The sequence below is a fragment of the Xiphophorus couchianus genome, chromosome 5 (assembly GCF_001444195.1).
Source record: "Xiphophorus couchianus chromosome 5, X_couchianus-1.0, whole genome shotgun sequence".
In the NCBI taxonomy this organism is placed as follows: Eukaryota; Metazoa; Chordata; class Actinopteri; order Cyprinodontiformes; family Poeciliidae; genus Xiphophorus; species Xiphophorus couchianus.
This window is the reverse complement of record NC_040232.1, coordinates 11694027-11720162: the sequence shown is the minus strand read 5'-3', so window position 1 is coordinate 11720162 and position 26136 is coordinate 11694027. Positions and strand designations below refer to the sequence as shown.

General features: G+C 38.1%; 1 protein-coding gene across 3 annotated transcripts in view; it reads right to left on the bottom strand.

Annotated features, from left to right (window-relative positions):
* Positions 1–25547, bottom strand: part of palm3 (paralemmin 3) — a 38968-nt gene extending 13421 nt beyond the window's left edge. For 2 of the 3 annotated variants that reach the window (XM_028018521.1, XM_028018522.1), the window contains exons 1-2: positions 25101–25547; positions 212–264 (exon numbers count right to left, since the gene is read on the bottom strand). In XM_028018521.1, the coding sequence (XP_027874322.1) occupies positions 212–256 (45 nt within the window). In that variant the 5' untranslated portion in view covers positions 257–264; positions 25101–25547. The remainder of the gene's footprint in view (positions 1–211; positions 265–25100) is intronic. The other variant, XM_028018520.1, reaches the window with a different exon arrangement.
* Positions 25548–26136: the final 589 nt, after the last annotated feature.

Here is a 26136-nt window from a genome sequence, read left to right as displayed (position 1 = left end):
ACTTCATTTTGAATTTTATGCATTTAATTTGATACTTTGATTATATTCTTCAATTTCTTTAACAATTTGCATAACCACATTTATTTGCCATCCGCTGACTGTTTCAGTACATTAGGCACAAACTCGCTCACCACATTCATATTCGGTGAAATATTATAAAGAGAGCTGCTTAATCTCTTTATGCTGTGTGTTTTTATGTGTGCGTACTCACAGCAATGGCCTCCAGTCGCTGTTTGTATTTCTCGGCCTCATCCATCCTGGCACCTGTCAGACACCAGGACACGATCAAAGTTTAGAGCTCTGTGGTTAACAAACACACAAACACTCAACTGGATCCATTTACTCTACAAGTTTTTATCACGGTAGGGGGTTTGGAAAGAGTCACCCCCTTCTCCCCCCCCCCTCTGTACTTTCAAAAAAAAATAAACAACAAAAATCCATGGGATTCATCTGAAATCCAACAGAAGCATGCTTCTGTTGGTGTGTCAATTTTCCCAGCTTTTGTGCTGTAATTTTTTTTTGTTTTCCTCTTTGTAAGTGTAAATGTTGGCTGTCATCTGAAGAGAAGAATCAAAGAGCATTTCTGCACAAGTCCCCAAACTCCCGCAGTCTTGTTCCTGCAACATCAGAGACTGAGTAGGCAAGCTGATGAGTGGGAGCAAGATCAGAGGCAGAGGCTCAGGTTCAGCCTTCACAGTTGGCAAAGTGTGTAATTTGGCAAGCATAAGGCAACATGCGCCCTTAACTACAGAGCTCCTCTGACCCACAGTCCCAAATAAAAGCTACAAGAACGTCCCCCTTCCGATCCATAGTTAATCTTCAAGTTTTGTCGTGACATGTTCTGTTTGAGAAAAGGAGCAGAGGAAGTATTAGGTTTTCCCTGCAGCTAACACTAAATTGGAAAATATTTGAGTTCTGCAAAACCCAAAGGTATAAGAGAGCTTAAAGAAGAATAAAACATAGCAACCAGCTCCTCAACACTCTATCATTCTTGTGCTCTCACCAACTACAAGAACAAAAAAAACCAAACAAAAAAAAAAACAGCTCAGATCTCTGGTTTTATCAATTGAACGGACAAAAGAAAAAATCTTACAAAAGCCAGAAATGTACATTTATTGACAATGATTTTACCCAAACAGTTGTTTTTCAGACCCAAATCTTTTGAAAACCTTTTTCAGGGTTTGATAATTATACAACCTGGATTTTACAAACAAAAGTAGATGTAAAAAAAAAAAAAGTGGTATTGTGAATTCTTGCCAGATGCACTGCACTCAAACATCTATTCATCCCACTGTTATTTTAATTTTCAGTACAGACCAGGTCAGAGCCTTTCCAACCGCTTAATATTAACTTGCTTTGTCTCATCCGAAATTAGTTGTGACAAGTCCTTGGGGTCGTGGTCCTCTCAATTTCAACCATCTGTCAATAAGAAACAGCTGAGACACGGCCAAAGCTCAAACCTGCCATTAACTGGAAACTGCTGGATCATCAATATCACTTTCTACTCCTTCATGCTTGACTGAAAGTTGCAGGAAATAAAGTTTTAATCACTGTGCCAACTATCAATGTTAATGGCAACATAATGCTCTGGGGTTGTTTTGTTGCCATGGATAATAGCGTTTTGTATGTGAGGAGAACCTTTTGTTTGCTGAAGTTGAGCCAGATGAAGTAAAAAGCTTTGCCACTTGAGGAGTTCTGGGTAGGACGTATTTACAAAAAAAAAAAGTTCATCTTCACCTTAAATGTGAAATGTATATTTTTGTAAACTCTCTTTACTGTTGATGATTATTTCAATAACCAATTAATCACAATTAATTATTTCAGTCCAAGTTGACTATCTTAAAAAGTCAATAATTCCATTCAAGAGGAGGGAATCACATATTCAGCTAGGATGCTAGAGCCTTGATGATGGTCACAAAAAGTGTTTGGTAAAGTTGTAACATTTACCCAAATATTATTGGTATGTATGGAAATATCTGAGCTATGGGTTACAGACAATTCATAAAGTTGTGCAAATAGTTCTTGATTTAAAAAAAAGATTGCTTTACAGAGTGTTCTCTGTCATCATTCCACTCTGAAAAAAAGAGCAATTCAAATAAACCATTGACAGCCCCAAAATATATAATTCATGGCCATGATGAGTGTACGCAAATTTCTGGTTGCAACTGTAGATCTTCTAGTTATATATATATATATATATATATATATATATAACATGTGCTGTGTGTGCTGATGCTTTGCTGCACACACCCAAGGAGCTCACACACTCTACAAATGAGGTCTCTCCTTTCTTTCCAGAGGGGAGCTCTGCACAGCACAGGCTATTGTTGCTCCCTCAGAATGGAAGATCTTCCAGGGCCTTAGAGGATGTTAGTTATCATAGATAGAAACCTCATCTTCTTGATGCCAGAGGGATTCCTCCTGGCACCCTCCAGGTGTAAGCGGGTGGGTGGATGGGGGTGAGGGTGGGAGGATTACAAAGAGGTCCCTCATAAACGCTGGCAAACACATCGGTGTGCTCGAAGAGAGACAGGAATAAAAGAAAAAGAGAGAGAGGTAACGGTGGAAAAAAAATCTAACCTGCTTTTCATCATGCAACTCTAAAAAAAGATGCACACAGACAATTCAGAAACATTCCATCGATGCAGAGCAACAGAAGTAGAAAAAGACAAAATTTTTCCATGGAAGGCTTTTGAATGACTGAAGGTGCAGTGACAGCTTACAGTATAAGCCTCCGTAGGGAGTGGAGGCTTGTATCTCATCAGGACTTGAGGAGAACGCCTAGAATAGCAGTCTGAGATAAACAAGCAAACACAAACCGAGGCTTTGATGAGGAGGTATTGAGCAGCTCCCTGAAGACACGCACTGACTTCAATAATTAAGCAAGATACAGGAGCACAGAGATGGGAGGGCTGACAAAGTCAAAAAGTTAGGAGATGGTAAGAAGATGGAAGGAAAGAAAAAGACAGGAAGGAAATGAGGCGACACGAGGTGTAGCACCTGGTTAGCTGGTTTGGGCTTCGGCTCTGTTAACGTCAGCATGTAGGGAATGAGCTGTGACAGGAAGGTAAATGTAAACATGAAAGAAGGCATCAGGAGGTTTCGGAAGATTCTGAGCACTGTGAACCAGAGTGGTTCACAACACTCTCTCTACGTCAAATCTTTAATGACTGAAATAATGCTCTTTCATCAGATGCATGCATACTAGTCTGCCTATAACACAGATGTAGGTTATGAATTCAAATCATGCTAATGGACATTGCGTCTTCTAGAGCATCTTGTCCCCCAAAACAAAATCTGCTATGAAAACAGCAGCCCGACACAGCATAACCCCTCCACCCATCACACAACAAAAAACAGCAAACAGCAGCAATTTAAAATAATAATAAAAAAGAAAACAAGTTATATCTGCTTTTTACACAGACGTGCCATATTTGCTGCATAATCAAGCTGCAGTCAATGTATAATTTAACTTGTTAGAGTGTCAGGAACCTTTTCCCTGAACCAGGGTAGTTCAGAGCTATGATTTATCCTCTCTCACCCCAACCCAAAGATTATGTTTCAGTAACAATTCTTAAACATAGTTGGTATCATTTATTAAAGATCAGTACATTTTACACTTTTCTTATAAGAAATCTTAATGCCATTTCACAGAGTAAAAATAACCCTGATAATCCTCCTCTTCATCTCACTTTTACTACAAATGCAAGTGAATGTAGAAGTCTGCATCTTTGATCATTTAATATTTGCCACAGTTATGCAGAGATCGGGATCTTGTTTATCCAAGTTATAGGCTGAAGCTGTTAAAGTTTCGTTGCTTATAGTTTTATTATAGAAAACCCATGTTTTTTATTTTAGAGAAGGAGCCTTTTATTTTCCATTTCTCTTTTATACACTTGGCAGCAGTGTGGAGAAGAGAGCCAGACAACCCTCTCAGCGGCAGCAGATGTAATTTACATATCACAAACACTACGCAGCAGGGAAAAACGCACAACAAACAGCCCAGGGGACGTTAAGAGTTCAGGGTAGGTAAGTTCCAGGGGATAAAGGTTCAGGGTAACTTAATGGTGACGTGCCTGATGAGAAACTGATGAGTCAAATCAGGAAAACTGGAATCCAGAAGGTGGAATAGAAGATGTGAATAGAAGCAGAACAATACACTTACATGTTGTATAATATCTACAGTGTTTAATGGGCAGTGCTCACATTTTGAGAACAGTCAGAAGTTGTTTTTTCATTTGAATTCTTTGATCTGACCATGGATCTTCACACCTTAACTGTGAATGTTCACACGACTCCCACAATCATCACGAAGAATTAAGAAGGAAGAGCAGTTTACAAATTTGGTGTGGGACTGAACCTGCACCTCTGTTCAGTCAGATTAAATCAAGCGTATCTCAAAGAAATAATGATTCCAGACTCAGAATACAGAACACTATGGTAATATTTTTTTAAAAATATATTAAACTTACTCTTCATGACAAAGTCGTCAGAGAAAACCACGAAAAGAAACAGAGATTAGTAGCAAAAACCCAGCAAGGATGATTCTCCTATAGAACCTCATAAAAAAGAAGCTCAAATTATTTACATCAGACAAAGCTTAGCTTTTAAAATGTATCCACTCACAGGATGATGGGCTACATCGCTAAGCAGTCCCCTGGTGCTTGTTCATGCAATGAACTGAGGTAAAACCACCAGAAATTAGGCAGTCTGCAGATGTATCTCTATACGTAACCAACGTGTTACAGATTTGTGTCATTTATGAGCTTTTGAAATGCATGAGAGCAGATTAGTGAAGTAGGAGGACACAGCCTTCCATTCCCTACAGAGATCACAAATGTGAGTCCAAGCAGTCATCACCTGGAAAAACACCATGAAGCTTAAAATGTCTTAAATTAAGACAGCAGTGAGCTGTTGGCTGTTTTCTTTGTAAAATGAGATATACAGTACATAAGGAAGCAAATTACCATTGTCTGTATTGATCTAAAAAGTTTCATGATGTGGGGACCACAGCTGACAGCAATTACAAAAGCTAAGCTGTTAAAAGCCTCTTGGTGTGCCAGAAAAAATGTCCCAACAATCCAATGTCTGTTTTTACGTGCTATATAAATACATTTACGTTGACATTTTAGTAAGACCTGATTCTTGTCAGCTTTTTCACAAATATGCATTTCTTTCCATAGAATTTTGTCATTTTGTCAAGTTGAGAAACAATGTCGTTCTCTGTTTGTCGATTACAATTTTCAGGAGTTTTTGCTGGATCACAGCACAGATGGATAGTTTAATGTCCAAGATCACATCATTTACATTGGTATTCCTGCAGACCGATGTCATGATGTCACAATTGATTCATTTATGTTTGGTTGTTTATCAAGAAATTGATTATTTCCCCCAGCCAGAACCTCAACTGGTTCCCTCACAACTTTCTCAGTTGTGGCTGAGAAAGAACTAAAATATCAGGCCCATATCCAGAGCTGGCATTAAGCAGGATCACTAGTTAACTACAGATTGGCAGAAAACCCACATACAAAGGAAAGAAACTTAGCTCAGGTTTGACCAGGTTAATCATTTTAGCTTTTGAGCTAGTGCTAATTAAATGCAGTTGAGGTTCCTTAAATGCAGAAGCTGAACTGACGATTATACAAATTGCATTGCACTTAAAAGGTATTCATAGCACCTTTTTCAATTTGTTAGTTTTATTTCAAAATAGATTAACTTCTACCTCGGCATTTAATACTCCAGAATGACAACACGTGATTTCTTACATTTGCGCAAATACCTTTAGAAGACCAGAAAAAAAAATCACATGTATGCAGCCTTTCCTCATTATTTTATTGATGCACCTTTGGCAGCAATTACACTATCAAATCTTCTTGAGCGTGATGCCACAAGCTTGGCACACCTGTCTTTGGGCATTTCCATCCATTCTCAATCTCCAATGAAGCTGAATCAAATCAGTGGTTCCACTATCAGGCCTCTGTGGAGCTGAATGACATGCTGATGAGAGAATTCAAGCATTTGATTCAGGTGCGTTGCTGAAGGGCTGCATCTAAAAGTTGCAGGATAGGAGTCTCACTACAAGCTAATGCATTTTGATGATTTAATCAGCTAGATGTGACCTTGCATTTGACCAGCTTGATTCTGTTTAGGACTATAGAAAAGAGGCACTTTTGAAACAAAGTTTTTACTGGGATACTTAAAAAGAAAATGGACATAAAATCTTAACCAAAAGGCAGTTGCTTTAAAATGATATTTTAATTTATTCAAATATATTGCATTATAAAGCAGTCGTTAATGCAGACAGACTTAAATCTTGTCCCCATAGAAGTCCAGCTGCCTCTCAAGTCTCTGCAAACTTTTCAGCAGACCTTCTTCCCACCCAATTGCAAAAGAATGTGGTGTATATTTGCCAAGCAATGGATGTGTGCATGTTTATATAACAATGTATATTTGCTTTGCGAGGTGTTAGGAGAGCTGCACACAAAGCACGAGTTTAGTGACATCAGCTCTGTGGAAACAGATGGCAGAGCAGAAGGGGGTCTGGAATGCAAACTATAAGAATCGGCAAGTATTAACAGCTCACATTTTGTGACACCGAGGAAGTACATGATCAGATCAATGATCGAGAAAGGAAAGATTAGTGTGTTCCAGTTTCAACAGTTGAAGCCAAAGGTTTGCATACACCAAAGAGACATTTTCTTTTTGCTAAATGCCACAGCAATGAGAGAGAGAGATTTATTTATTAAAGTCTTCAAAATCAAAGTTTAGAGACAGTTCTACAGTATTTGGTAGGATTGTTTTTGGACTGTATGACTTCGGTTACATGTTTTGGGTTTCCTTCCGCAAGCTTCTCACAATAGTTTGCTGGAGTTCTGGCCGGATCGTCCTGACAGAACCAGTACAACTCAATAAGACTTGTAGGCCACTTCGCTTGTAAATGCTTTTTCAAATGTGGCTACAAATTCTCTACAAAGTGAGATCAGGTCTATACGATGGCCACACCAAAACAATCCTGTTCTTGTTTGTAAACCACGTTATAACCAGTTTGGCTGTATGCTTAGTGTCACTACTGGTTGATGTCTTTAAATGTTTCAAAATTTCCACATAATGTTCTTTGCTCATGATGACATGGATTTTATGATGTCTATCATTTCTTCCTACAGAAAAACAGCCCCACAACATGATACTGTCACTCATATGCATCACAGTTAGGATGTTACAAGCATATCCGCTTTTCTCCAAATGTAACAATGGTTATTATGGCCAAAAAATTCCACTTTAGCTTTATCAGATTACAAGACACATCTTCAAAAATGAAGATCTTTCTTCCTGTGTGCACTGGTAAACTGCAATATGGCTTTTTCTAGGTTTCGTTTGGTGTAATGACTTCCATACATTTCAAGGTGAATGTTAATTTGAACGTTTCGAACCAAAACACGTTCAACTCTGGGACTAACCTGTTTCCTTCTTGAGACACATGATGGTTAGATATTCCCATAATGTCGTCATAATTATACTTCTTTATAATTAGTAGAACAGATTAATGTGGAACCATAAAGCATCTTGAAATTGTTCCCAAGGATGAACCAGACTTACTCTTCTTGTTTGACCCATTGTGTCAAACAAGAAAGCAGGTGTGGCATTATAATACATCCACAGGTGTGCCTCCAATGTTAACTTGTAAGAGATTTCCACTGCCATGACATCGTCATCTGGTCTTTCATTCATTGTTTAAAAAGACAGCAATCATTCTGTATTTATCATTGTGATTTTCAAGAAATCAATAAATGTCTGAAATATTATTTTTCTTATTATTGACATTTAGCAAATAGAAATAATTTTTGTAATTTTAACTAAATAAAAAAAGAAATGTTTGGTCTGATTTAACTTCAGACAATGCAAAAAAAATGTTAGTTTTTTTATTCAGTGCATGCAAACTTCTGGTTCCAACTGCATAACACAAGGTAACACATTTTGTCATCTAAACAAGATGAGCGGTGACTTTTTAAATCACAGTCGACAAGCAAAGGGAAGGTCTTAATTACTTTTGGGAAGTGAAAATTGCACAAAGTCTGACACCAGACAAAATTGGTTTTCCCAACAGAAAAGTTGGTTTTGAAATGGATAAAAATGGCCAACATCAGGGAAAACCAAACAATTTACCACGAAACCAATCAATTTAAAAGAGCTCTGCTATGTCTGACAAGAAGCTTGATAAAATAGTAGTTTGCGAATGGACACAAAAAGAGGAGTGTGGTTTCTCTGCAACTTGCTTAGTGACATTTAGTGACCAAAAATGATCAAGGTGTATGTATATGTTTGGCATTATATACATGACTTTAAACTTGTGTGGATGGCACAAAATCCACACGAAATTTAAACATGTGCATCCGATTGTTAAAATTCACTGAAGTTTAATCATCATTCCACCCTGGAACATGTGTCCATAAACATATCATTGCAAGCCCCAAATTAATATGAGATACTTGTTCATGATGAGTGCTTACTTATAAACTTTTGACTGTATCTGTATGCATTTAAATGTTGAGTATCTGCACACAGAAGGCAAAGAAAACTCTAAAAAAGAAAATAAAAAAGAAGCTCCACACACAAAACAAATAAATGGTTCGGAATATAGTAGAGATGGTGTGGGGGCAAAGAGCGTCATTAAAAGGCCACAGTGTGACTTTCCCTATTGTACGATAATTATGCTGCTGCCTGCCCTGCTTCACAGAAAGCTGAGGTTTCTGCAGTGTTTTTCTGAGGCGTTGCTGAATGGAGGTGGGAGATCACTGTAAAAGCAAAAACTGTGCAGGAGGTAAAAACCAGCATGGCTTAGAGAACCAAAATTCCTTTTCTGAATTAGAATATTTACGATTTTGTTTTTAAAAAAGTCTTATTACACAGCATACAGTGAATATTGCAGGGGTTATTAAGTACTTATAAACTTGGGATAACAGAAGACTTAAAAACAAAGCCTGTCCTATTTCGAGTGAAGACAAAAATTCAACCCGAGTTGTTTCGAATTTCCTGCGAAACAGACAGAAACCAGGCCAAGGCCATTGAAAATTGAAAATATCCTCCTACCCGTGTGTTTAGGAACAGGAAAAGCACAAACAATGTCGACCAGACGATTAGAGATGGAACATGCGGTCGCACGATCCCTGAACCTGAGCATCCTCTGCTGTCATCGCCCGCCATCGCTCAGGAAAAGCCCGACTCAAACAGGCAGCAAGCCGTAAAGCAAATTCTTAGATAGAACTTCAATTGCAGGCGGGAGAAATGAAAGAGGCAATCACTCTGTAGCTTGAGAGATGGACGGAGTGGATTGTTGTAAAAGTGCTTTTTCATCAGTTATTGATTTTTAGTTGCTTTACAGACTCTGCAGCAGGAATCACATTATTAGAGATGGATATCCTGCGTATTGAGATAGAAATAAATCTCTCACACAGTGGAAGGCTGTGTGTCTGCGTGTACCGTACATGTGTGGGTGGTATGGGTGGAATTTGTGGAGCCTGGATGGCACTGCTGAAACAGCACAAGGTTCTTCTGATTGACAGTTCAGGTCAGCGGAACGAAAACACTACATTCCAGCTCTGTGCGCGTCTGTCTGCAACGTTCTGGACAGCTATATGTCACAGCTAATGGACAAGGGCATTTTGGAGCATGCAAGGTCTAACTGCTGTCTGACATCTACACCTCTTGAATCTGTTCACATTTTGGCCCCTTACATCCATAAACACGGTGCATTATTGTCAAGTGGGAGAAAAGTGACTGATGGTTTGCTTTTTTTTATTCCAAATACACAAAAATGTGAAAAGTCTGCATTATATTTATGTTCAGCCCCTCTGAGTCAATACTTTTAACACTTTTGTGATGCTACAGTACGTGCATGTCTCTCTTCGCACTGAATTATTATTTTTTTGTCTACTGATCTTTGCAAAATAGCTGAAGCTAAGGCTGGGTTGGATGAAGACCATCTGGAAACAGCTATGTTTTCTAGTTTTATCAAATATTCCCATTTTGATTTCATGACTGGGCCATTCTAAAACAAAAGTATGCTTTGATCTGAACCTCTGATGGCTGCAGTTACAGCCATACCAGTGTAGTAAAGTTACACCAAAAACTACAATACAGAATTATACATCAGACTATGTCTTATGTCTAAAGAAAACAAGACATAAGTGTAATTTACAGAGTAACATAATTTGTTTTGGTTTAGATTTCATTTATTTACACAGTCACATAAGGCTGCACTCTAAAAAAAGTGTGCACTATTTAGTTAACCTTGTTATGTGTGTCTGACTTGATTTAATCTTTTTGTTTTCCGAGTTACCTTTGGCTGGTGCACTAAGGTGTAAAAAAGGAGCTGATTAGGAGATTGTGGGGAGGGGATTTGCTCATGTTAGTTTCAGATAGGTGTTTGTGCATTTTGTGGGCTGATGAGCTTTAATTTACGTTTCCCTTCTGTCTCATTTTAGAAGGTCGGTTTGATTGACTTAGTGTTGTTTTGTTTTTGTCCGTACTTTGAGTAGAGCTCTGCTACTTATTTTATGGGCCTATTATCTTGTTCCATTTTGTATAGTTTACCCAAGTGTGTTTATTTGCTGGACAATTGATTTTCTCCTAATCAACCATCCAGCAACCCCGTCTCTGTAGGAGAAAATAATCCCCACAGTATGATGCTGTCACCACAAAGTGGAGATACTTTCCTCAGGGTGATGGGCAGTGTTTTCAACCCCCCCCCCACACACAGAGTGTTTCCTCTTGCAAACACATGCAATCTGGGTCTCATCTGACCGCAGCACCTTCCCCTCAGTGCAGGAAACTGCCAACACAAGTCTTATGGCTTTCAATCAGCAATAACTTTCTTCTATTCACTCTTCAATAAAGGCCAAATTTGTGAGGTGCGTTGTTGATAGTTGCCTGGCAACAGATTGTCACAGCCAGGCTGTGAGAATCCCCCAGAATTACAACGACCCTCATGGCTGCTTTCCTGATTAATCCTCTCCTTGCCCAACCTGTTAGTCCAGGTGAACGGACATATCTTGGTCGGTTTGCAGTTGTGCCAAACTCCTCTTCATTTGCTCAGTGTAATGCTTAAGTACAAATTTCATACAACTTAATCATTTTAGCTTCTTCACAAATTTCTGACCTATCTGCTGTTTTCTTTCGTTCACTAATGGTCTCTAACAAACATCTGAGATCTGCATTGAAAAGACGCATTTATACTGACATTAAATTCTGTACAAACTGACTCCAATTACCTATTAAGTGACTTCTGAAGACCTTTATATTCACCAGACTTCATTTGGAGGAACCATAGTAAAGAGGGAAAATGATGTATGATTTACCTTGCATTTCACAACTCTGCATTGCTCTATTACAAAAAGCCCAATAAAACACAGACGTTTGTTGCTGTAGCGTGACGAAATGTGAAAAGGCTATGAGTGCCAGCGAGGTCCACATAATGTGTACATCTCTGAACACACAAGAAGTAAATCTGCCTGTCACATAAATACCTGTGGGTTAACTTTTGAGATACATACAGTAAGCCTGCTCAAATGATCACCAGGGAGAATGTAAGCTTCAGAGCTTCAAAGGAATGACTGCAAGGGAAAAATCAAACGAAATCTTCTAACAGGTCCCAGTGTTCAGTGGTTAGGAAGTTTAATGCACTGACAATCTGACTAAACAGTGTTGAGAGAAGAGACGGTGATAAAAAAGCAAAAAATAGCCCTCAAAGAAGCAAACTCCCTTTGCAATTATAAGAGAGATTGAGGGGGATCAACGGTGAACCATCAGGCTTCACACATACACACTGACTGACACACACCGACATACAAAAGAACACACACACATAAGACTAGTGTGTGTGCAGTACAGAGTCTCTGTTGAGCAGGAGGTGGATAGATCTTAGCCTTTGCCTGCTGCTGCCCACTGCAGAAACAATTGTACACAAAACAGACACCCACCGCTCTCCGTCTAAACTCTGCTGTGGCTGCTCAGGAATGCAATGCAACAGATGTTTCCAAGTTTCACTGCTAAATCGGAAATGATTTCCTTCGGTCTCCCTCATACTTTTGCTCAGATTAATGCAGTCAGAACAGAGAGAAGAAAAATCATATTTAGTTGCATGCGTTTCATTTGCAAACAATCAGTTTGGTAAATGAACTCAGAAACTGCACAAATAAGCTGTGGCTACGCCAAGCATGTGACAATTGACATTGGTGTTAACTGAAAACCAAACCTGTGACATGTAATCCTAGAAAATAGAGGCTAGCAGACCCACATCTAATTGTTGCAACTTCTCCCATCAAAGTCAGTGTATGTAGTGAATAAAACTTCCAGTGCTGTGTCAGCACAATGTCTTACTCTTGAATCGTTAAGCAGTATAATTCCAAGAGTCAATTTTCAAACTAAAGCAACTGATTATAAGAGTCTTGTCTTTAAACTATTTCCCTTCCTTCCTCTTAAATCTGAATGAGTTCTCTGAAATGGCATTGTTTGGGCTTTTTAAAGAACTCAAGAAAACTAACAGTACTTTCTTCTGAACCCCTAAGGATAAAACTACTATTTACCATGATAAAAATGTCTCACAGTTGAAATGAAATCATCATTAAAACTTATTCTAGTACAGCCTGCAAACAAAAGACAATAATAATACATCTAAATGTACACAATGCAAAAAAGAAAGATTTTTTTCAAATTTTTTATTATGCATTCTGTGAAAACATTCTGAAGTTTATCAAAATCTGTGGAATAATTGCAAATTAGATCAGAAGTTTGAGATTGTGGTCAACATCGTCCAAATGTTGGTCCAGCAATCCATTTCTTAAACAAACTAGGGGATTTAAATAATAATTCATGCAAACTAAAGATATTTAATATTTGGTAAATTGGTTCAAGCTTCTTCCTGTATTCTCACCACTTTAGACATGGTTACCAGACATTTTTATTCTAAATTAAACTAGAAACACAAGCAACATCTCTAATAACTCCTATTTAGCAAGCCTCGCGACAAGGTCAAACAAGTTTGTTTACTTCTTATGCCTCCTGCCAAACATACAGATGGCTGAAGTAAATCTAATTAGCGACAATGGATACACAAAAGCTCTTTGAGTGGCACAGTTTTTGGTGAGGTTTTCTGATAAATAAACTAAGCCAAAATCACCATCTACCAGCTGCATCTGCACATTTGAAAGAACAGATCTGGAAGGGTGTAGGATCTTGAAAATTCTGACCAAAGCAACAAATATAAATGATCCACTCATTCCATCAACAAAAAGGGCTATAGCAATTAGCAGAATTATCCAGAAAAATAAGTCTAAAATATTATACTTTTTTTCTTCCTGGGAAAGCTAAAGATAAACAACATGAGCCCCTATTCTGAAGGGGAGTTCACATCGATTCCACCAAAAACCAGAGCATGCGGCAAAGCATAGCTCCCTGAAACTGCAAACTTTCCAGTTTTGCTCTATTTTCAGATGCACTGTCACTGAAGAAACTACCCTTAACTGGGCAGAGATCAGGTTCATCTTGGTGCGCTTCAGTGGAACTCATCCAATCTGTTTTAATGGCAAAAACTGATAAGGATCAAGCAATGTACCACAGCACTCATATCCAGCCACTCACACAGATCTGCCATCACTTCAACCCACAAAACCAAATTACCCTTTAATAAGTCAACTATTACAACTCTGAGAGAACCTCATTAGTCGGCTCATAACATGTCAACTTCCACCTTGTAACCACCTTAATAATAAACAATATTTTCTGTTTGTTTTCTTTGTTTTGTATTTGTTCACAAACGTAATGTACCACACATGTATCTTCCACTCTGATATATATATATATACATACATATATATCAGAGTGGAAGATACATGTGTACATAAACAGAGGCAAAGCTTGTAAGCATCACAATACTGTCCCAACTTAGAAAATTTGCAGTGGCAGTGTCTTGTGAAGTGTTTCGGTCCAGATGGAATGGTGCACTTTTTAAAACGGATGCCATCATGAGGAAAGAACTTAACGTGAAAATAATGACACAACGTTTCAGTATATTAGTCATGAAAAATGACCTTCATAAGATTTCCATCACACAGTCCTGATCTCAGTCCAGTAGAACATTTGTTGGCAGAGCTGAAAATGTGTGTGTGAGCAAGACTGCCAACAAACCTGCCTAAGTTACAGCAGTTTTGTTGGGACAAATGGACCAAAACTCCAGAAACCTGTTGTAGGAAGTTTGTGACAAGACACTCACCCAAGTTTTTCATTTTAGAAGGCAATTGTACCAAATACAATGTAAACATCTGAACTCAAAGAGAAAAAGACTCTAAAAATCTCTCTCTTCGTCTTCTGACTTAAACCACTTAGAAATAGTTTGGGTAAATGAGAGAAAATATCATGGTTTAGGTCATCCGGTGTATCTAAATATTTGGTTTTAACTGGATAATAAATCTTAAATGGCTTAAACTGAGGTTTATAAAAACATATAATTTAGTCTTAAACAATACACAAGCTGAGAGAGAACTCTCCATTGCCCCTAATTAAAAAAAATTAGTCAGTTTGGGCTGAATTTCAGTTCAGTGCAAAACCATTTGTTCTCGACTCCTCTGAGTGATGACCTTGTTCAGAGCAGGAGACAGTGGTTTATCAACTGCCCCCTTCCCCGCCTCCCTTTGCAGCAAGACAGTTAATCAGTGTTCCTTTATTATTTTGGGACACACAAACTCTGTCTCTCAACAGCTTTATCTTAGAAACCCTGTGCAAAGGCAGCTGAGGGACATATTAGAATACAGGGTAAGAGGGAAAGCAGCATTTTAACCTTGATGTGGAGTGCACTGTGTTTAACTCTGCATATGGGTGATTACTGAAGGTAAAGTTTCCTTCAGACACCAACACAACATTAGTGAACTATATTAATTAAAGCTCTTTATCCTGAACATCACACAAAGTAGTGTGCAGATGGAAATGTACTTTTGGGATTTCTCAGTCTTTTAAAAAGCTTAATCTGACTCAGCTCTAAGAAGAGCCTAACAACAGAAGGATGAATCCCACACACACACAAGAAGGAGAAATGGAAAATCCTGCAGGCAACCAGAAAGGTTCAAATGTGCAACAGAACAAAAAGTTGAAGAAGTGATGAGAATAGGGGGAAATCAGGTTGCGAGGCACCTGTTCTGACAAGTCCTAACAAGCAACTGAGGCTGTGAATTCTCAAATATGTTCTTCATCAGGTTCCCACTGACATATTGTGCTGTGCCTGTTTCCAGCCTGTCAGTATCTTAAGTGTAGTCTTACTCAAGACTTGGGGCTTTTTCCAGAGCCAGAGTACAATAGCTGTGCTACACTGATGATTAAGCATAGACTGTTCATAATTATAAAGTTAAATCAAAGTTTTAGGCATTTTTAGCAACGACAACAAGAAAGTCTACCAAGAAGTGGAAAAGTACTGGGTGCACAGGGATAGTTCCCAATACCAAGGCTCTTTAGTTATTGGTAACCTATGGTTCTTCTAATGAAGTGCCAAAGAAAGTGACTTCCTACACTTTGACCTCTTACAGGAGAGACAAACTCCAGTTTTTGGAAATGTCTCTAGAATTGATTAACACAATTCCATAGAAACTAAAGCAGTGCTACCCATTACTATTCTTAAGGCAATGCTGTTTTGAAGCAATAGTTGACAGGCTGTGAGTGTCATGTGTGTTAAGCAACTGTTGACAACCCCAATTTGACTACTTACCCAGCTAATATTATCTTGTTATACTCCCAATGAAACAAAGTCTTGGACAGTGAGTAGGCAGAGATTAAGTTTGAAAGACACACCAACTTCCTACAACAAATATCAGTATCTAAAAACCATTCAGCACGACTGTTCCTTCTACAAAACTTTGTTCAGCCATGATAAGGGGCTGGTAGAAGTAGCAATCACTGTCTCATTGTTCTCCATCTTTCTCTCTCTGAACTCAGCTCTAATGATAAGGGCATTAACAGACAACATGTTGTCTGATATTTCTGTTGGACTTCTCTGACTTGATTCTAATGAAGCAACAAGTTGTGCAATTTGTCATATTGTATAAAGCAGCATAACAGTAGTTACTATCTTAACTAACATTACACCCTGAAAATCCTATCTATGGCAGTTCATTCCTGCTGTTATGCAACATCTGAATAAATTCACATTTGTGAATTTATGCAATTCACAAATCATGAAAACACCATGTAAAATTCACAGTGAAGCTGGTGCAGTTGCAGCAGCATAAATAAGGTTTGTCTTGACTGCTTTGGCTTTTTGAGAAAAGAAAAAGTCTCTCAACTGTGAGTTTTGAGCAACTTTAGAATCTTTCGTGGCAAATCTGCAGAGTATCTGTCCATTTTTATCCAGAGACAGATGGCTGCAATTTATCTGTTCAAGCTTTGCTGTGGTTTAATCGCTCACCAAGCAATTTTACAAAGACCAAACTACAGGAATTAGAAGCATGTTTTGACAGGTGGTAGTCCTAAAGAGAAACAGAATAACATTAGGCAAACGCGCTGAAATGAAAACTATCTTGTTTGGTGGGAATACTAATGCAGATTTGCTTCAGGCTCTATTTATTCACAACCTAAGCATAGAAGAGAAATGAAGCATTACCTAAACTGGAGTGAACACAGCCTGCTCAAACTCATCTATGATTTAAGGTTTTTAAAATTTTATGAGGATGTTTTTACTTCTGTACTTTAAAGGAAAATCTATATGGCACATTTTGGCTTGCTCCAGTCCTTTGTCTCTGTGTGCAGGATTAATGTGTCTGTGTTTGCATTTCAAACAGGTTTGGAAAGGAATGCACGACCGGTGTAATCCAGCCTCAGTTCATTTTTGCCTATTGTCAAAGAGTCAAAAGACTGTGAGGCTGCTGTGCCTCAGATCTCTGGCCACAACGACACACATTTTTCCAGATAATCTGAAGGTTGAATCTAATCTGATTCATTAGGACGAAACAAAACAACATTACAGAAACAACATTCAGCACTGATTTCATATAATGCCACTTAAGCGCCAATTCCCTGTATTAAAAAAAATTCAAAGTAAAATTACTAGTCGAGTAACCAGCTCTCAAATTGATTCACCTAATTTCATAAGTAAAACAAACAAATTTCATTGTAACTATTGAATTTGAAGTTCAATAGCTTAAAGTACACTTTGGCCTCTCTTACAAGACAAGAAAGACAACTGCAAGTCATTAAAGACTCTTAGGCTGTTGATGTGATGGGATAAAAGAAATAAGGTGAGGAATTGATGCTACTTGGTGGCAGATGCATCTTGATGTTGGTACCAACAGATATAGGCTGGAAAATCTAAATCTTTTAAACATAATCTAACTTAGTGTTTCTGGCACAGCCCAAAAATAGCTGTCCTCTGGTGAAAAACAACTTCTCTATGTTCAGTATTAGTTCACCATTTCTCATGGCACAAGTTGTCATCAACATCGAAATGTTTCTATTCTAAGCTAAAGTTTACATCATAAAGCTTTAACCAGTTGGTGTCAACATGTGAAAGTGCCCGGAGAAGTAATTCTAAGCTGTTATTATGAGTCCCAGATTCCCAGAGAGGTTATATAAAGCCTCTTACCTGTAATAAAAACATGTCATATTTCTATGAGATTGTTGGAAAAGTAAGTAAATCATCAGCATGGTAAAAGCTTGCAAGCTAGATTGACTGTTTCAGTCTGGGTCATAAGTTAATATTTTTGGATCAGGTGAGTCTACTTGGATAATTTTCAAACAACTATGACTAGGCCTGTCGCGATAAACAATAAATCAATTAATCGCACGATAAATTAAAACTATCAACCTCATTTTAATTATCGACTTTATCATTTCTTCCGGCCTTTTTCTCTTTCTGTTGATGACACTGAATGAAAAAAGGCTCAACTCCGGTGCTCTCCGCTGACCTCTCCCTTCCTCAGTTCCTTAGTGTAATGCCCAGCGCACACTGCACGGTCTTAGAGTTGTCGGCCGATTGTCGGCCCATTTTCAAAACCTGACAGACCACACATAAGCCGACAGAAATCCTAGGTATAACGGTTCGATCGGGTTCGGTCCTGCCGTGTGGTGTCCAACAATGGGCACAAAATAATGGCTACAAGTCCAGTGAACTAATTTTAAAACCAGGCATTAATCAATGCTTTACTACAATCTACCTGCAACGCATGTGGTATCAATTTCGCTCCAACTCCTCCCCTTGTCATTTCTATATTCTTTGCACAAAATGTTTAATAAACATTAATGTTGTTTCCACATATCATCTCCAATGTCCGCTGGACTTCGGGTCACTTCAGATTCTAGATCCTTAATAACCACCATCAGAGTTATATAGCTGCTGAGATCAGCTAAAACAGATGGTGCGAATACCTGCTAGGATTCACAACTCTAAGGAAGCGTTTGCTTTATCCACAAACTCAAGGTGAGATCATATATTGTGGAATAGGTAAGGGGACTTTAAAGAAGCTCTCTCAACAAATACAAAACTAACAATTTAAGCTTGACAGCTTATAACAGACTTTTTTATTTTTGAAGAAAAGAAGTAGTTCTTGAGTTGGCCTGGTGTTGTGCCAGAATCGACTAATAAAGACTTATCTTCTATAGAAAAGCATCACATTTTGGACTGCAGGTGCCTTCTGAATTTTATCTTTAATGTTTAAATGGACAAAATGATTTGCGATGTGAATAACACCCAGCACTGATAGAGCTAGACTTACAGAGCTCTAGCAAAGCAGGGAGAATGACTCATTTGTTTAACTGTATGGCCAGGTAGAACAATGTCTGACAGCGGCAAGAGAAATGAAATCAAATGAATTCCACCTCCTCTGATGTAAAATGTCCATATTGCACATGGAAAACACATTTCTAGCAGTTTGCAGAACAGAAGCTCAGCCACCAAAGAAGCTGACTCATTTCAGCGTGGGACTTAGATCTTCCTTTGGCACTCTGCACAATTCAGCAGCAGGTGAGTTTCCTCTAAATTAGTTGTAAACTGGCAAAGATATAAAGACATGATTTACCACATAATTGACTACATAAACCATATCACAGATTAGTTCCGGCTTTGGAAAGATGTGCAACAGTAGATAGCTTCCTGGCACCACTTAGTGCTTACTATGTATTAGTTTCTTTCATCACCAGGACACCAACCCTGCCAAAAAATATATTAAATCCTGCATTAACTGGCATTTTGCTGTCTTTCAGTTAATTCATAGCATAAAATGAAGAAATTAAATTTTTAAAAAAACATCCTGAACTTGGTCAGCTAATAATAAAATGTTGACTGAAGAGAGAGGTAGATCTTAATTGGTGGTTGCTAAAGCGATAATCAGTCCTGCCTGGCAGTAATCTCTTCCTTTCTCACTTAACTCGCGATTACATTTAATATGAAAGCAGCATATCATTTACCATTTTGGATTCTGACAGATTTACATTATTTTTATTGTTAACTGAAAGCATTTGTGTTCGATGCCAACCAGAAAATTAATGTAATGGCCTTTCTGAACAGCCTATAAAATTTATAAGATGTGCAGTTAAGCCAAAAATAATTTCATTATTCTCATTAGACGAATTTTGAATGGAAAAGACACATCCATTTTCCAAAAGATAAAAAGATGATGTACAAAGGGTATCATTATGGGGCAAAAGAAAATATTTTTATTTACATTTGTGATGCATTTTTCAAATTTTTTTATACCCTTGTCTTTGTAGGGGTCTCCAAGATCTGCTGTGCTGGTGGTTCATAATCCAACACAGCTGAATCAAATGACTGAATTACCTCTTCAGGATGCCATCAAGTTTGGCAAATACCTGCATGTCAGTGTATAACATCTTGTATTGTTTAATAATACTTGCTACTGTGACTTCTCCAACTTAAAGGTATTCATATGTGGTCTTGTAGCTGAGTTGTGAACCGCCACAATGCACAGCCGCAGGTCCTAGATGAGCGCTTTCCCTTAGCCATGACGTGTCACAAACCAGCTGCAGAGAATTGCTGCTTTTATCCTGCTGTGTTGATGAAAACATCTGTTCTCAAGTAAGTGTAATTAGGATGCTCTACAACAGTATGGCGTGCTATGGGAGGGTGTACAGCCTTGGATTTTCCCCACATACTCTCACAATTTCTAATGGATGTCAAGAATTTCAGACATGCTCTATCATATAAAGTGTAATCAAAGACACATAGATTTTTTTTTTTTTGCCAAAGTCTATGGCACATTGTAGCATTTTGATAAACATTTATATACACAAGTCAGAAGAAACATCTTCATCAAGTTAAAATATTGCTTTAAAGGTACACCTGCCTTGTGGATGAACAATTATTGGGCTGAACTAGAAAAAATGGTGAACACATAATTGCTAAGAGTCCAAATAGGAGCAGTATTGATCTACTAGTTTACTAGTTCTCTAGATCAAACCTGTCCACATGACAGTCCTGTAGCAGTTGACAACAGGAGTTTTTCGATAAAAATTCTAAGCATTTTGAACAAATGTTTGACCAGATTAGAAGTCCTCAAATCAAGGTAACACCAGAGTTTTGCCTCAATTCCTTCTTCAACAATATTCCAGTGTGAAATTTTCTTTGCAATATGTAGGTTCTATAAAGTAGAAGTTTACTTTGTTATTGTTGACAAACTTTGTCAACAATAACAACCAGAAAACTGAAGATTCAGAACAAAACATCCACATAAGACCCACTATTTCCCAGCAGAACTAGTGAAAGCCCAGCAGCTCATCCCTTTCCACAGTACATCTGGGTCACATGACTTCTCTTTAAAAGTCTTTTGGACCATCCTACATCATAACATTTAAGTAAACAACAACAAAACATTTATTTGACCTGCTATAGTAATTTAGTTGTTTGCTCTACTCTGACAAGCAATGAATCTTTGTTTGCTACTTCATTTGCCAAGTCACATTGGCCAACACAAATTTTGTCAATAATTATCAGGTTTTCTATCATTGATTACCATTTAAGTCCAGCTGTGGAAATACAAGCAATGAGCAATATAATTTTTGCAACATCTTGCAACTCTATTGAACGCTGTAAAATTCCTCCACCCCTTAAAACAGAAATAAACAGCAAGAGTAAAATGAAAGAGAATTGCACTATGGTTCATATTTCAGTGATGAGGCATGGCGGGTATCTCAGACATGTTTGGACAGCTAAGATGACATCATGCAGAAACATGCAAGTCAGGTGAGCTCTGTGGGAAGCAATTTAGTCTATATTAGCACAGCAGACACAGGTTTAAGAGTGACACCTATACTTTTAAACTGTATGAGTGGGTGTATCCAACATTTTAACAACAGGTTTTAGTTTCTCTTTCATCATAGTGAAAATTTATAGTCTGGAAAAATGCTTATGATCCTGACAGTCACTAACTTTGGGCAAACTCCTACAACAACAATAAAAATGTAAAAAGTAAAAATGTTGCTATTCAAAATCTTTCTTCAAAAACACATGCAATTAAAATGATTTTAAAACAGAACCAATAGCAATTTATTGAAGTTCAGCTCATATCGGTAGCTTCTCCCGTTTGCTTTAACAAAAACGCATGCACAAAATGAAGGAGTATTGACTGAAATCTTTCAATCAAAACTCACTTCGTAGACCTTCCTAATAAAGTACATGGATATAAACTTGTTTTGATTTACTTGCCCAGCTCCACATCTAGTCTGCTTTGTCTTAAAAATGTCATGGGACTGTGCCTCCTATGCTTGTTTTCTTGCTTCTTTTTAATGTGCAGAAAATTTAATTAAAGTCCAATTAACAAAGTATGTACTGTTTTATGTATGACCTCTCTGTTTTTGTTCCATTATTCTATATATACTCTGTCACCTGAGGCCAAATTTCTGCTTGCCCGTAACAGTAACCCTGAAGGGAAGTTTGTTTGTGTCCTGTGCAAATTAAGACAAAGAACAGCATTTATATGAAAAGAAGAGACTCTTAACCCCCAAAAAACAAACAAAACTCCTCCTGACCATTTTCATAGTTTAAAACAAGCTAGTCACCACACATAAGTTTGCTTCAGCTTGGAACCACAGTGCAGAGGGACATCTATAAATGTAACACGTCTTATGGTGAAACTGTACATGATTGAGACATATGCCGGAGGTGATGGGACAGTAAGGAATTTCCCTCTTGCTTAAAATTCGGCCTTGATCATGTTGGCCAGCAAAGAGGTGGAGGATTTAATTCATTCACTACCAGCCACCCTTTTGTCACCTCTCCTTTATCTCTCAGTTTTTTTAATCTATGTGAGCCTTGTCAGACTCTCATTCTCCTCCTGTTCTTTTCATTGCCATTTGAAAAGATAAGACACTTGCTGATTGGTGGTGCTGACAACCACAGTTTCATCTTGCCTTTTTATCTGCCTTTAATAACTATCCCACCCAGTACACTCCCCACTGTGCCCTTTTTGTGCATTAGAGGAGATTTTCCAGAGACAGATCAAAAGCTAAACTTTACAACTGATGGCCTCATTGATTGGTTAAATGGTCAATATTTTAAACAACAATGGCAGACATCTTGAGGGTTATGCAGTGTTTGATTTGTGCTCAGATTAAAATTTCCAATTTATAAAAAACGTGTCAGGATTGAAAATCTGAGGTTAACCACTAACCACAAGATCAAAGATCAATATGACTTACTCATAAATAAAAAATATTCATAGTTGAAGTTATAAACCGTTAGGATCTGAATTCTGTGTCAGATTTCTAATATCTAGGAGCAGAGGATACCATACCATGTTAGTGAGAGAAGGTTCAATCGGGCTTTACTACTGTTTTAAAAACAAAAATACTACAAATTTGATATTTAAGTAGTCTTTTCATCTTGCATTGAAAGAATTGGTTAACAAAGCTATTAAACATGTTCCATGACTCCATGACAGACAGAGCTGGAAACTCAGAAGAATAAAACTGAGTCTTTGCTACAAAAAAATATTCAACCTTCCTGTTATGGTTGACCATCTTTTTCTCTTGCAGTCTGAATGAATGACTAGCATGACTCGATATGCAAGTGTATACAGTTGCCTTTTAAGTAACTTCTTACATATCTCTGCTTCTTCCAATTTAATTTTAAACATCTGATACTGAAGGTATGCATTCTTTAGTCTTTTTCACTCACTAACAGCGTTCACACTGAGGAGTGTTCATTACCTCTGCCTCTTAACATTCAGATATGAGGGGAATTTCCTGATCGTGAAAAGAATATCATCCCGTGGTCAAGCTAAAAATCAGCAGATTCCTGTCACCAGTGTATTAATCAATGCAACTCTAAGCAGAGTAACCAAATCTCACTGGCTTTCTGACTTTCAACTGGAACTAGATTAAGTCTGGTGTGACGTCATTTTGTGATGGGAGTTCCAGGCTAAACAGAAGACCCTATTAAAATGATGTTAAGTGTCTTGTGAAAACATAATGAACAGGAAGGTAAGACAAAAGGGTGAAAAGATTTCTTTTGAACATGCTATAGAGAAGTGCTGACCAGTACCACCAGCCTGCTTTGGTCCTTTGACATTTCTTTGCATTCTTTCACCAGATCCTTAACGAGAATTTTTTTTTTCTTTGAAACTGGATAAGTGCACTTGTAAACAAACCTTCAAGAGACTAACTACCATCTGAGAGCCAAATTAGGCCGGGAGGTGAGTAATACCTCCTGGATGGGCCTTTAAGTACCTCAGTTCTTCAGTTTGACAGAAAGAGAAGCCACCTCAGCAGCCCCTACTGGTATCTCTTGCTTGTGAAGATCAGTATGCACAGCTGCATGCTAAGCAGCTCTGGCTGTATAAAGTCAAACAGATCTGGTGCGGCTGTCTAAAAGTAAGGAGGCAGCTTTGTATTTCACAGAATTTTGTTGAGTCAGAATGAGGAGGGGGGAAAAAGCTGTAAGGTTATACTGACTGGCCTTATTTGACATCTTAATTTGAATGGAATGGGTTCGTTTTGGGGGGTGTTGCAAGATGCAGTTGCAACTATGGCTCTTCAGCCAATAACAACAGAGCAAATATGTCAAATTATTGCTTAATAGAATCTAAACTCCATGCAGATTTTGACTTGATGACAGAAAACTGATTTCAACCAGAATCCTTAGAGACAGGTATATATTGTGGTAAGTAATCGTAAACATAAAGTAAATATGTCATCTAGCAGAACTGCTGTTAAAGCCTTCTAATTGTTAGTCTAGTTGCTGTACGAAACTAACAATTGATACAGTTTGCCAACTACTGAACAAAGTGCCAACGTGGTCAGTTTTTCCTTAATTCCTTTTTATAAAGGTAATTGACAAGTTTATGATAACATCTTGGTCCTAAAAAATGAGATTTCACACACATCCGTCTCTGATAACATCACATAAGGCATAAATCATCTGCTCAGTAATAAAAGCAATATTTTTTTTTTACTTTTCAATTTCACATTACTCTTGAGTACTTACAAATCCCACAAGTACAGAGGTATAGCACAAAATTTTATGTGAGGGAAATAAGCACGAAAACAAATCCGACTGAAAAATCTAAGCAGGAACATACACAGAAAACAATCAATGTCACTTTCATTATTCACAGCATTTATGATCATGGGTAACACTTTCTCAAATACAAGGATGAACTCATTCATCTCAATCACTTCATAATGCGTCATAATCTATCCAAAGTTGCATGCCCTCCATACAGTTTACTAATGCCAGCTGAACTGCTCGCACCTCTTGTGATGTCATGAACCCAAATGCACACGCAGCAGAATTTGCTGTTCTTAACCCATTTTAAAACTTTGTGCAGGCTAATGTTAAATCCTACAATCGATATCCATACTTCACGACCCACATGTTGATGTTTTCTTGACGGGGTACTTTTACTTTTAATAATGACAAAAAAAAAATACAATAGTGAATGGTATCTTTAATTGAGGTCAGACAAGTCAACAGCGGCTGGGGCGGTCTAGACCTGGCTCGGCTCACTTCCACCGTCTGGCCCACACTCAAAAGGTGTCAGTCGAGCACGTACGCCGAACTTACTAAGACAAATTCATGCAAAAATGTTTCCAAAGCCGAGCCAAAGTGCACTCACCTGTTTAAGCTTTGCGTCTTGGAAAAAATACACCAAGTTTAAAAATAATAATTAAAAAAACGCCAATCGTTAAAAAGTAAAGGGGGTAATTATCTTGCTTCCAGGACTCTTCCCTTCGTGGCTCCAAAAGGAAGAGCAACAACACGAGTCAAAACACCTGAGAAGGCTCCACTTTCTTCGCTCCGCTGCGCAGCCACACGTTCGTCACATTGAAAACAGCGGGACGAGGCGACGTCAGAATTCAAACTTTCTTTAAAGTCCTCTGAAGTTAGCCTAAGGCGGGGAGCCACAGCCTGAGTGGAAAAGGTAATAATGTCCTCGGTCTTGCAGCGTCTTTATAGTCCGTGTGTGAGGAGGAAAGAGGTCGGTGTGAGCCGCGCGGTTACCTGACTCCTCTCATTACGGCGAGGCCAGCCCTCCTCACCCGGCAGCCTCATGTTTCCTGTTATTTTCCCTCTGAATTACAGCGGAGTAGACAGGCTCACCCCGACTGGGCTTCCCTCTAGGAACAGGTTGAGATGCTTTTTTACATAGCAGTTTAAATTAACATAATATTTACACTAACCTGCATCTCTCACTTGGTGTAAAAACAATTTAGTTTATTATTACATTAGCGCAGTAAGACCGTAACAATTATGACCCTAAGTTCTTAGAAGTACTAAATTTATATTTAAAGGTAAACCTTGCATCTTCACATTTTTAGTTGGAGCTAAAATAAGCAGATTGAAGCGGACACAGAAAAACTGGTGCACATTGTCATATTCAGAATGTCACAATATTTTAAGGGTGTCTTAATGACATCCTTAAAATAATCACTGGTCTGTGTAAAACGTCAGTAAGGCAGCTGAAAATGCAGCACATCCAAAATGCTGCTGCAAGAATCCTGGCTAACACTGGCACAAATGAATATCACCACTTTATAAATCATTGGTCAAACACTGATTAAGGCCCAAAGAAGATTTCTTACCTAGGACCTAACTCAGTGTTTCCATGACCAAAACTAAACAAGCCGAGGTAAGTTTCTATAGTCTCTTCA